The following is a 12876-nucleotide window of genomic DNA, read 5'->3' as shown; positions in this document are numbered from 1 at the left end:
GGCAAGGTTGAATTATAAATGTTTTAAATAAATGCATTTTAAAATGCATCATAAACAAAAGATCTATTGATGGGATTTAACTCATGCTTAAAATTTATGTACATTGTAACCTTCAGTCCTTTTACATTAGTTTTATACATTCACCTATATTTATTTTATTATTTGTTTATTTATTACATTTATATACTACCCACCAGCTGAGGCTCTCTGGGCAGTTCACAACAATAAAACCATAAAATACAACATGATAAAACATAATATAAGACTTTAAAATTTTAAAGGTAGCATGTAAAACCAAAGTAAAACCCAACAGCAGTTACAATCCAGAGAAAGCTGGGGTGAAAAGGTGCATTTTTAGGAGGAGCTTGAAAGATGCCACATTTTCTGCCTCCCGAACAGCACGGGGGAGGGTTTTCCAGAGGGTGCCCCTATCTATCTATCTATCTATCTATCTATCTATCTATCTATCTATCTATCTATCTCTATCTTATTTTTTATTTTATTTTATTTTATTTCCATACCACCCAATAGCTGAAGCTCTCTGGGCAGTTCACAAAAATTAAAACTACAGAGTGCAGCATAAAAACAATATAAAAGCTTAAAACCACAATATAGCAGTACAACCAGAATAAAACCCAGCAGCAATGCAGAGATTTAAAATACAGATTTAAATACCAGCTAAAAGATTAGGAAGCTAAAATCCTAAAATACTGGGAGAATAAAAAGGACCTGGTGCCGGAAGGAGGATAACGTAGGCACCAGGCAAACCTCCCTAGGGAGCTCATTCTACAGCCCGGGGGGGGTCACAATAGAAAAGGCCCTCATCCTGGTAGTCACTCGACTCACTCCCTTTGGTGGGGATTCTCAGAGAAGGACCCCTGAGGATGTTCTTAGGGTCTGGGCAGGCACATATGGGAGGAGACGATCCTTCAGATAACCTGGCCCCAAGCCATTTAGGGCTTTGAATGCTAATACCAGCACTTTGAATCGGGCCTAGAAATGGACTGGCAGCCAGTGCAGCTGGAAAAGTACTGGTGTAATGTGATCTGGTTGGCCAGTCCCTGTTAACAATCTTGTTGCCCTATTTTGGACTAGCTGACGTTTCCAGACCATTTTCAAAGGCAGCCCCACGTATAACGCATTGCAGTAATCCAGACAATAAGTTATCCGACCATGGATAACTATACCTAGGCTATCTCTGTCCAGATAAGGACATGGATAGTATATCAGCCTAAGCTGATAAAAGCTGCTCCATGCCACCTAGTCCTGGATCGGAGAGCACCCCCAAACTACAAACCTGTTCCTTTATGGGGAGTGCAACCCCCTCCAGAACAGGTTGAACATCACCTAGCTGGGCAGACAAACCACCCACTATTAGTACCTCCATCTTGTCTGGATTGAGTTTCTGTTTATTGGCTCTCAGTTGGGTCCATTACCGTGCCCTGGCACTGATTCAGAACAGCCACTGCGTCACCTGGGTTTGATGAGAAAGAGAGGTAGAGCTGGGTGTCATCTGCATATTGATGGCACCTCAGCCCACACCTCCGGATAACCTCCCCCAGCGGTTTCATGTAGATGTTGAACGGCATGGGGGATGAAATAGAGTCCTCTGGCACCCCGTGGCATAGTTGCCATGGCACAGAGCAGTAATCCCCCAGTACCACCTTCTGGCAGTGGCCAACCAACTAGGAGCGGAACCACTGCAATGCGGTGCAGTGCCTCCAACTCCCAACCCAGACAACTGATCCAGAAAGATACCATGGTCAATGGTACTGAAGGCCGCTGAGAGTTCCAGGAGAATCAACAGGGTCACATTCCCCCTGTCCCTCTCCCGGCAGAGGTCATCCCACAGGGTGACCAAGGCAGTTTCTGTTCCAGAACCAGGCCTGAAGCCCAACTGAAATAGATCAAGATAATCCGTTTCATTCAAGGATTCCTAGAGTTGTCCTGCAACCACCTGCTCAAGCACCTTGCCCAGGAAGGGTATGTTGGCCACCAGCCTATAGTTGTTAACATCCTCCGGGTTCAGGTTAAGCTTTTTCTGGAATGCCCTGAATACCACCTCTTTTAAAGATGCCAGCACCACTCCCTTTCTGAAGGAGGAATTTACAACCTCCTGGAGCCAGCCAGACATCCCCTCCTTGTTTGATGAAATGAGCCATGAAAGACAATGGTCAAGTAGACAGGTGATTGACCGGACTTGGCCAAGGATCTTGTCTGCATCCTCAGGCCTCAAAAACTGAAACTCATCCAATAGAACTGGACCAGACGGTGCTCTGGACAACTCCGCTAATGGAACTGCATTAATTGTGATGTCCAGTTCATGATGAATCCAAGTGACTTTATCTTCAAAGTGCAGTGCAAACTTGTCACAGCGTGCTACCGAGGGTTCCACAGTCTCTCTCCCTGGCCTAGAACGTAACAGGCCACGAACCACTCAGAAAAGCTCCGCTGGACAACACTGAGAAGATGCAATGCTGGTGGAAAAGAATTGTCTCTTTGCCACCCTCACCACCACAGAGTAGGCTCGATAATGAGCTCTTACCTGTGTTTAGTCCAACTTGGCATGAGTTTTCCTCCCCCTGCATTCTAGCCATCTCCACTTTTGCTTCATTGCCCTCAGCTCAGGTGTATACCAAGGAGCTGGTTGGGCTCTGCTCAGGGGGAGAGGGCGCTTCGGCATGATTATGTTCCACAGGGTGACCTGGGCTTCAACAGGAGCACCAGCCATACCAGCAGGAAAATCCCCCAGAGCCCTCTGGAATCCAGTAGCCTCCAGGAGTGGACCATTTTAATAGGTCCTGCACCCTTACAGAGGGGGAAGGCTGCCAAAAGTCTAAACCTCAGCAAGAAGTGATCTGACCATGGCAAGGGGACAGATGTTAATTCCCCCACTTTCAGATCACCATCCTCCTGCCCAGTCGAGAAAACCAGATCAATCATGTATCCTTTTACATGTGTTGGGCTAATGACATGTTGGGACAGCCCCATGGTCATCATGGTGGCCATGAAGTCCTGAGCCACCCCAGATATAGCAGCCTTGGCATGGAAGTTGAGATCCCCCAGAACCATCATCCTAGGGGTCCTCAACACCAAGTCCAAGACCATCTCCATCAGCTCCTCTACAGAGAAGGCCTTTCCTCAGGGTTCTTCATGGCAACATTCCTTTCATTTTGGAATGACCAGCAGGGCCCCCTCTGATTATCTTAGATGTCACTTGGATATATATAAGGGTGGTTGGCTAGCTTCATAGACTTGGTTCAGATGTTAAACCAACCTGGGCTCATGCAACCCTTTTCCTTGCCTGGTTTGCGATAATTAGAGTTTGCCATGTCTGAATGAAGCACGCTGTGGTTATTGTAAACCATTGGTTGCCTCCAAACTACAATCCGAAGCCCAGTTCAGAATACTATAATTAGGATAATGCCCAGATCCAGAAAATCCCTTTACACGTATGCATGACTTCAGTTCAACAGGACTTATTACTCTGAAAAAGAGCAGCTGTACTATAGTGCAAGCTGGTTTTTACAAACTCTAGAACAATGCTTTACTCTGTAGCTGATTTTTATTTTTAATTTTCTTTTGTAAATACGTAACTACAGCAAACTTCCATAGTTCCATAGCTAGAATAATGACCTTGAATCTGAGAGGTTTGTTTTCAAATCTGTGTAGCCATAATTGACTGAGTGGCCTTAGGCAAGTGAGCATCTCGGCTTTATTTTTTCCATTTTTGTAAGGGTAACTGTCATGAGCAACTTGAAGGAGGTTCGTGGTCATATGCTTCAGTACCTCAATAGATTTATTACCAATATACATGGGTACCTTCACTCTGTGGATGAACTGAAGCAACGGTCTAAAAAGCAAGTTATCCAGCTTCCCTCCACTTTATGGTTGTCTTCCCGTCTCCCATCAGTCAATTCAAATTCCGCAAAGCTTATGTATCTGTAGACTAACCATGCCTTTAGGCCTTCAGACATTTTGTGGAATTCTGTTGAAGAGTGTTATTAACACAATGTTTCAGGGAAACAAATTTTCTAGGACAGTTTTCTCTTTTCCATTGGTCAATATAAGCGGAATGTAAACAGAGTGGCCACTTATGCATCACCAAAAAAGAGGACACCAATTTGCATAACATTTGCATATGTAAACGTATAGATGCAAATTTAGAAATAATAACTGTAATTTAAATGGAAATTCAGTGTATCTCACCATATTGGAGAAAACCGACTAGGTGACCTGTGTGCCTTCTCAGTCTGCTGTCAAGGTGCCAACTGTGGATGGGCAGCTTCAAGGCCCCTGCTGCTCTCCCTCCTTATGATTCTTTGACTTTAAACCAGGGTTGGATTGGACAGCCCATCAAATAGTCCTCCCAAATAGAGGCTATCCTCTGTAAAGTGAGACACCTGGCCACCCAAAGCATGGAGTATTTCCTTTTTCTTATTTTAAAACTGTGTATATTTCTGAAGCACCTAAATAAACTGTCAATATATATAAAACAAAGTGAAAAGCACTAGCCTGCCTTCAGGCTTACAGTTTAAGCAAGATGAGAGAAACAAAGGAAGTGAAATGGTAAGAAATAGATTTAGGATGCAATCCTATGGTCAGTAGATAGAGGTGGCGCGGATTGTCCTCCGGGCTCATAAGAGCAGCGCAGAGCAGGGCAAAAAGGGGGCTTTCCTCTGGGCAGAAGTGCCGGCACGACGTTTCCTATGTGTTGTCCTTCCTCCCCACCCTGCGTCCGATGTCCCACGGCTAGACAGCCGAAATCTAGCCGCGAATGCAGGGCAGCTGGAATGCTGAGGAGAAGATCCCCTCTGCGCTCCTCCCACCATGCATTGGATAGGCGGTTGCCTCCGAGTTCAGAGGCGGCCACCTATCCCAGTAGGATTGCTCCCTAATAGTGCATCCTTTGCATGCTTACTCAGAAGTAAGTTTCACTGAATTCCTTGGGGCTTACTCCCAGGTAAGTGTGAGTAGGATTGCAGTATAAATGGCATTAAATATTATAATTAAATGGCAGAAACTCACAATACAATGCTATCCTTATTACTTCCCTTTATTTTCAAGCATTTAATAGCAGCAGCAACATTTCTATCCTGCCGTCCCTCCAAGGAAAGGTACGTTAGGCTCAGTTATGGTGACTGGCCCAAGATTATTCCGTGAGCTTCATAACTGAGTGGGGATTTATATCCCTCCTACTTTAGATGGCTTACAAGAAACTAAAATAAACTATACTACTGGATGGGGAACAACTACTCTCCGTGCTATTACCGTGGAGTTTTAAAAGACCAGGATCTCATCATTTTAGACTAACTTTTAGGTTAGATGAAGTTCTTGCATTTTTATACTTGTTGAGGGAATCAACTTAGAATAAGGATAGCCTTGTATTTGCTTCAGTTTTGCTTAATTGTTTAGCCTCAAAGTAAATGTTCAGCCATGGTGTTCTCTCAGTGGTAGCATACAAGAGGGCAAGAGTCTGGGACACTGAGTTATTATTCATATTCTCTTTCTGATACATATGTCCATGTGTCAAAAATGTTATAGTCTGAAATGAAATGGAAAGCCTCAACTCTCAAATGAGTGTTGTTGGATATAGTCGTCATATAGTTGTCATGAGCAGATGGTATTTGAATGATCTAGTCTCAGTTGGGTAACTACCAGTTAAAAGGAAATGACTAATTGAACTTCAAAGAACAAGATGTCTTGTAGCAGTCAAAATATGTGACAGAATTCAGGTTTGTGCCTCAAAATTTTTATCTGACGGTCTGTTTCTTCTGCTTCAGCAGCATATAACCTTTCTGTTGGCGTAGGCAGCTTGCTCTGATTTCATTAATATGAGACGCAATGAGAAAAATCTCAGAACGAACAGCTGTTAACAAATGTTCTCTGCAAACCTGCGCATGGGCATACACACATTCCAAGGTACACCAAGGGATCTTTTAATGTTGGTCTCTCCAGATTTGCCCTAATGACGTTTGTGCACACATGTCTATTCCAAAGTGGTTTAGTTTGGAGACATGTACATAATGATCACATTGGGAATTTGCTGATTGGTAAAAAGCACTATATGAATTCTGAAATTCTAATTCATATACAAACAATTCATATTAGGATTATTTGTGGTTCACATATCACAAACAATCATAAGCATATGAGGCCAAACACAAAATGAATACCACAGACATATACACAGGATTCAGAATGTGAGGAAATGATCTCAAAGAACTATTTGGTGTCTAAAGTGAGGGTTGTTGGATGCACAATGAGTCTGGACCTGAATGGTCTGGACTTTGGTTCTGGGGGAGCTCTAGGGCTTTCTAGGAAGGAATAGAGAAGGAAAAAGGCATGGGAGAGGAGGATGGGGAGAGAAAGGGGCTTACAGCGGTTTGTCCCTAGCTTCAGGAGAAGCACAGTAGCTAGTCTGTGTGCAAAGTCACTGTGGCAAAATGGGAGGCAGAACGATTGAGGCAGCTATACTTACTAATACTCCAATTTCCAGCACCTTGTGCATCACCTCCTGTTTCCCCCTGTCTTCTCTTCCAGATATTTATTGTGCACAACTGGAATCAGACTTCAGATTCTATTGTGTGTTGCCCAAATCCCCTAGAGGACTTCAGTAACCACAATGGACCCTGGGCCTGAGAAGGAAACAAGGAGGATCACAGAATGGGAGCCTGGCCACAATCCTTTCCACTGCCCTACTAGGGAAAGGCTGCACCAAAGTGGCTTGGCTTCTGACCAAAAGCTAGTTCAAAGATAGAACAAATCCTACACATACACACAGAATCACTCAACAGAAAAATCAGGTAAAGGAGTGGAGGTTACAGTTTGTAGGAAAGGGACCCCCAAAAGATATGGTAGGTCTTGAAAGATACCTTTCTAGGGATCCTGTTGAACCCTTCCTGAAGACAGAGCTGGGGTGAAGGGAACTCCTGCGGGTGCTGAGGTAAAGGAACTTTGAAAAAGGTTTTATGTAGGTTGCCACTTCAGCAGAAGTGGAGACTTGGGTGGCCAGAACCAGGTGTTTTGGGGAAAAGGATTGATGAAGCTTTCTGACAAGAGCCCCAGGTTCTGTGGCTTAGGGGTGATTTTAGCAAGGTAATCTCTAAACAAGCCACAGTATGTGCTAGGTGCCATTTGCCGAATTACCCGCCCAGGCACAGCTTGTGTTGTCCGAACATGGGTATTACGGTTTGTTTGAGGGGGAAACAACCCCCAATAACCCAACAACAGGCCATGGGTTATTTGAGGGTTGTTTCCCCCCTCAAACAAGCCATGCAGCCTGGGTTTGGACGACACGACAAGCCACACCCAGGTGGGTAATTTGGCAGATGGTGCCCAGCACACTCTGTGACTTAAACAAGCCACCGTGGCTTGTTTAAGCTGAGGTGATTGTGTGAACTGGAGCAATGTGTAAGATGGTCCATGGGACAGCCAGTCATGCGCGCCTATTCAGCACTGCCAGACTTAAGGCCATGGGTAAGCGTTCTTGCCTGTCCTCCACAGTACTCCATGCATCTGATGAAGTGGGCTATAATCCATGGAATTTTAATACCAGAATAAATGTGTTAGTCTTTAAGGTGCCAGAAGACTCTTTGTTGTTGTTTTTTGCTTCAATACACTACCATGGCTACCCTCTGGAAATGGTTAGCTGAAGAGACATATATCTTCAGTTACAGTTTCTCCTCTGCTGGTCGGGGGTCTCACAATAATTATTACTACAATCAGCTCTCCTACATCCAAATTACAAGATAGATTCTAATACTGGGTATGATAGCAATTTAATAAGTGTAAAAAGCAAGCTTCAGATTTTGAGCATATGCTCTTTTCATCAAGGAATGCTGATAACTACTTAGGGATTTTATTTAGTGGTATATAAATATAATAATAATAATGAATGATAGTGGCTTGGATCCAAAGAGCCCCTACCATGGGTGGAAGGTCCTTCCTTCCATTTTCTCAAGTAGAGGCCTTTGATGCTCACCCTTTCTCCTCTCTTATAAAAATGGAAACTTTAAATTATCGTATATAACAAGAACTGGACAAATCTAAGTATCCTAGCTGCCAGACTATGATCTGATGAAAAGATAGAGATAATGTGGGTGTTGCCAACAAACAGTGGTGCTTCTCTCCAAACGTCTGCTCCATATGACTTAGTAGTATGGCCACATGCTTGACAGAGGATGAATAAAAATGCAATGTTACAGGGCCCATAAATGCTATAAGCTATCATCCACTACTAATTTCTGGATCTTTCTCCAAACAGTGAGTTCATGGCAAAGCTGACTTCCTGTATCTCCATTTATGGTTCGATTGGCAATCCCCAAATCATCTTGAAGACAGACAGTCTTTGTCTGGAAACTCATCATCGCCAGCGGCAGAATTTATTTGTTTTATCCAAAAGCAGTCTGGAATTACCTGTCCATAGATCATCCAGATCAGTTGACAGGATGGCATTCCACTGACACTACAGCATTGAAAAAATCATTTATGTGCCACGGCTGTCCTTAAAGAGCAAACTGATACTGCAATCAGTTGGCCTTGGCAGAAATTGAGCATCACCTGCATGGTAGCCAGTGGTATGAAATGGTTGAAAAAGGAAATGTAGATGGTGGAGGCCAGCATCACATACCTGAGGCCAACCTGCTGTTCTGTATATTTCATTGGACGATTGACTATTCTTAAAACTATTTAAGTCCTGCTGCTCAGTGGAACTGCATTTGTCCCTCATAAATCACATATGAAATGTGTGAACTGACCTTCATAAACATGTTTTCTAAATAAACAGAGCCTATTTGATTTCCCTGCTTCAATGAGTAGCTTAGTTACTTCTGCATACTAGAACATGTATAATTTCAGAATTGTTACTGCAATAAACACCATAAGTAGAAGGAGGTAAAATGTATTATTTATTACATTTTAGCCCATCCTATCTCCAAGCAACTTGGGGCAGCATACATGGCCCCTCCCCCATTTTATCTTCACAACAACCCTGTGAGTGTGATTAGGCTGAGAGAGAGAGAGAGAGTAAATGGCCCAGGGTTACACAGTCAACTTCATGGCTGAATGGGGGTATGAACCCAAATCTTCCTGGTTCTCATCCAACACTTTAACCTATACACTACACTTGTTCTCCAAAACAGATGTGCTGTGATCAGGATTGGAGCTTGTACAGGCAGTCCCCACTGGATTTTAAGTCCAATGCCTTAACCACTCAGTCATTGCAACTGCAGCCCCCATATGCAATAAAACATGCTATGGGTTATGGAACCAAAATTTTGGACATGCTGAGTGGGATTTCCCCCCACCCCCAAACTTCGTACAGCAGGCTTCTGTGTGGTATTAGAAAATGCTCCTTTCAGTTTCAAAAGAGGTTTGCCATACAGCATAGTGTCAGGGTGGACACTGAGCCCATAGAATCCCAGAGTAGTTCTGATTCTGAGGGCGCTCCTCTTTCCCAGGGCCAACAGCTGACGGAGATTCCTCCCACCAACATTCCTAGCTTAGATAGCAGTCCAGGGAGTAACAGAGAGCGGATAGCAAACTTGGCGGACGCGCAACGCTGACGCAGAGAGCAGTGCCAGATGGAGGGCACAGAAAGGAGGCGGAGTGCCCAGTTGGCGCGCAAACAACGGCTGCGCCCAGAGGATCCAAGGGAAAAGGGGAGGGACTCTCCCTAGTCCTTAAGTTCAGGGGTCTGCCAGTAATTCCCTTTCAAACGGGGACCAACTGTTCCACCTTAGGGCATAGGTTCGGTGCTGCTCAGATCTAGTTGCAAATGGTATAGTTGTTAAGTTGTAAAAGAAGAACAAAGCTTTGAAAAGAATCCCTTCGTCTGTGTCTGGACTTGGCTACTGGATTAGACTGAGAGAGGCCTCCAAGGAGCCCTTGACACATAGTTGGGGGTGGGGGGTGCTTGCTGTTCAGGAAGTACAAGTCTAAAGCCCCCTTGGGCACATAGAATTACTTGATTAGATCTTTGGATTGGGGACAACGTTAACATTAAGCAATGCTATGGAGAGAAATCTCAGTTGCTATAGAATGCATACTTTATTTCTTTGGTTATTTCCTAACTTCTACATTTTTCCTCCTAGGTGTATGATTGCAGATGAGGTAGGTGTTTTTTTTGTCTGTTTCATCCATTCTGCTGTAACCACTTCTTTTGGATTATTTTAAGCAAGTGCACAATTGCTCACATCTTTTTTTTTTCTAGAACCTATTTACTTCTATGTGAATAAAATATTAAATAAAAGGATCCTCCCCCGAACAAATATTTGGTAATATATGTAAACTTAGAGGCCATGACAATCAAAATAAAACTGTTAAATCACCTTTGAAAACAAAGAACATAACTGCAAATGTATTTTCAGAGATTGATGTGCCTCTCTATTTTTGGAGATGAATTTTATGTGTGCTTAAATTTGAAATCTACTACTGTAGAGGTTTTTTTATGGCCTGGATCAAGAGAACTGTAGTAGAACTCTTCTTGCTCATTGCCCTACTCCCCTTGCATTCTCACTCCCAAACTCATCCCAAGGGAGCCCTCTAGAAAACCATGGGATGGCATGCAGCTGGCTATAGTGGAAGGGAAGAATCAGGCACAAGCACAGTTGCCTCCACTTGCACAAGAGATGTCTGAATTCCAGCCTATGTTCTACTATGCAACCTAAATAGCCATATTAGTAGCATTATAATCCATCAAACCATGCTATGTTAGGTTTCTTAATAACCTTGGATCTGTCAATCCGAATACATAATTTATCTCCTGATTTTAATTACTGATGTGCATCGTTCAAGGTAACTGTCCCTTTAATTGAACGCTCCAAATGAATGGAGAAATGTTCATGAATATATTCATTATCAGTCAATTACCACCTTCACAATTACATAGAAGTTTAATTCGAGAGAAGTAGCTGTCTTAGTGTGAAGCTGCAAGATGACAAAGGACTGCACTGTTAAAGACTACAGTCTTAAGAACATTTCAGGAAAGTAAGGTTCTTTAAAATCAGCAGGTTATATTTGTAAGGCAAGCTGCAGTCCTCTGCACACTTACCTGGACACAATGGAACTTGCCTTTGAATAAACATGCATTCAATTAGGCTGTGTTCAGGATATGGATTGCAGAAATGAACAAGTTTACTTTTGCAAGAATTATTGTAGGCAATATATTTATCATAGATTTGGAAGATGATACCTAACTGTAAATAAGATTTGAAGGGGAAACCAAGGTAATGTGCCTTTGTTGTTGAAATAATAACTATATATGAATATAATTCAATGTATTAGTTGTGTTGTAAGACTTCCAAGTGATCCTTCTTCAGACCATGAGAAGCACTTCAAGTCTACAGCTCTTCACTCAAACTGTCTTTTGGATTTTTTTGTAATGATAGAATTTCTAAGATGAGAAGATGGATTGATGAAGATGGGGTCAGATTAACTCTGAAGTAGCCTGTAAGCTTAAAAGAACTTCAAAGAAAGGGGGCAGGACAGTCTAGAGAAAATTCTGCCTTTCTGCAGCTATTCTTGGATCTTCATAGAGTTCTTAAATGCAACCACTTGAGCGTGTCACAGTGGGAGATATAGGTATTTTATGTATGATTCAATAGCCCAGTGTTTGAAGTAAGTGTAAATTTTAGTGCTGACTATCCATAGTAATTAAACCTACATATGCCACCCTCCCTCATTTATGGAAGAACATGCTCGTACAGGGCTTCACCTTGTTTTTTAATATATTATGTTTTGGTTTTGCTTTTAATGACAGAGAAAGGTATTTAAGAAGATAAATTATATTCAAAGTGGCAAGTCATTACCTTGCTTCTATTCAATCCTGTGCTACTTTCATTAGCAGTTTTCATTTGCCTTTGAGGTATGGACACAAAGTTTAAAATAAATACTTCATTATCAGCTATTTGCTTACAACAGGTGGAGGTAGAAGACTTACCATGTTAGCTTTTGTGGGATGGAATAGGATGAAAAACGTTAGTAACTGAAGTAGAGCATAAACAAGCCTTTCAGACCAGGTGCATTGTTTCAAGTTCAGTTGCAGAAGTCCTGTAGAAAACTGAGGCAATCTTCTATGTAGCCACAGAAGTTCAAACACGAAAAACAGTGGTCTGCATCAACTTAAGCTTCCCCTACCCCCAATGAACTAGCATCCATGTTTGTTTACAGCTTTTCTTTTTACCAACTAGGATCCTCCCCCTTATAAATTGTTTCTGACTTGAATTAAATACGAGCTAGAATTGGTTTACAAATGAAACAAAAGTCTTTATCAAGATACATAAGTTGTTGCATGATGAGCAGAAACCCAACAGAGGAAGCTTTTTTCAACAAATAATACTTGGACAAAGTATTTGAGCAGGTGGTAGATGCGCAACTCTAGATCCTCTTAGATAAGACTGATTTATCTGGACTCATTTCAGTCTGGTTTCTGGCCTGGTTTTGGTACAGGAACTGCCTTGGTCACTCTGATGGGTGGCCTGTGCCAGAGAACAATGGGGAGCACAACCCTGGATCTCTTGGTAGCTTTCAATACCAACAGGTATGGTATCCTTCTGGATCAGTTCTCTGAATTGGAGTTGGAGTCATGGTGATACTACAGTAGTTCTACTCCTACTGAAAGGGCCAATTCTAGAAAGTGATGCTAGGGAACTATTACTTGGCTCCATGGTATTTATGCTATGGAGTCCTGCAGGGTTCTCTTTTGTCTTCCAAGCTTTTTTAACACTTAAATTGAAACCACTGGGAAAGGTCAGGCAAAGATTTGGAGTGAGGTGCCTTCACTATGGTGATGACACCCAGCTCTCTCTCTATCACTGATTTCAGGTGAGGCAATGGAAGTGCTAAACCGGTCCCTGAAATCAGTTATAAGCTGGA

The 12876-nt window shown here is 42.7% G+C and overlaps 1 protein-coding gene across 23 annotated transcripts in view; it reads left to right on the top strand.

Annotated features, from left to right (window-relative positions):
- Positions 1–12876, top strand: part of ZRANB3 (zinc finger RANBP2-type containing 3) — a 61422-nt gene that overhangs the window by 10335 nt on the left and 38211 nt on the right. For 17 of the 23 annotated variants that reach the window (XM_084809199.1, XM_084809191.1, XM_084809153.1 and 14 more), the window contains one exon: positions 10095–10113. In XM_084809199.1, the coding sequence (XP_084665325.1) occupies positions 10095–10113 (19 nt within the window). Of the gene's footprint in view, positions 1–10094; positions 10114–11390; positions 11584–12876 lie in introns of all 23 variants that reach the window. The other 6 variants (XM_084809163.1, XM_084809172.1, XM_084809092.1 and 3 more) reach the window with 1 other exon arrangement.

This window comes from Heloderma suspectum, chromosome 1, assembly GCF_057233095.1.
Source record: "Heloderma suspectum isolate Gila_16-S chromosome 1, 16-S_ref, whole genome shotgun sequence".
In the NCBI taxonomy this organism is placed as follows: Eukaryota; Metazoa; Chordata; class Lepidosauria; order Squamata; family Helodermatidae; genus Heloderma; species Heloderma suspectum.
The sequence above is the reverse complement of the archived record's forward strand: the minus strand, read 5'-3'. Positions and strand labels throughout refer to the sequence as shown.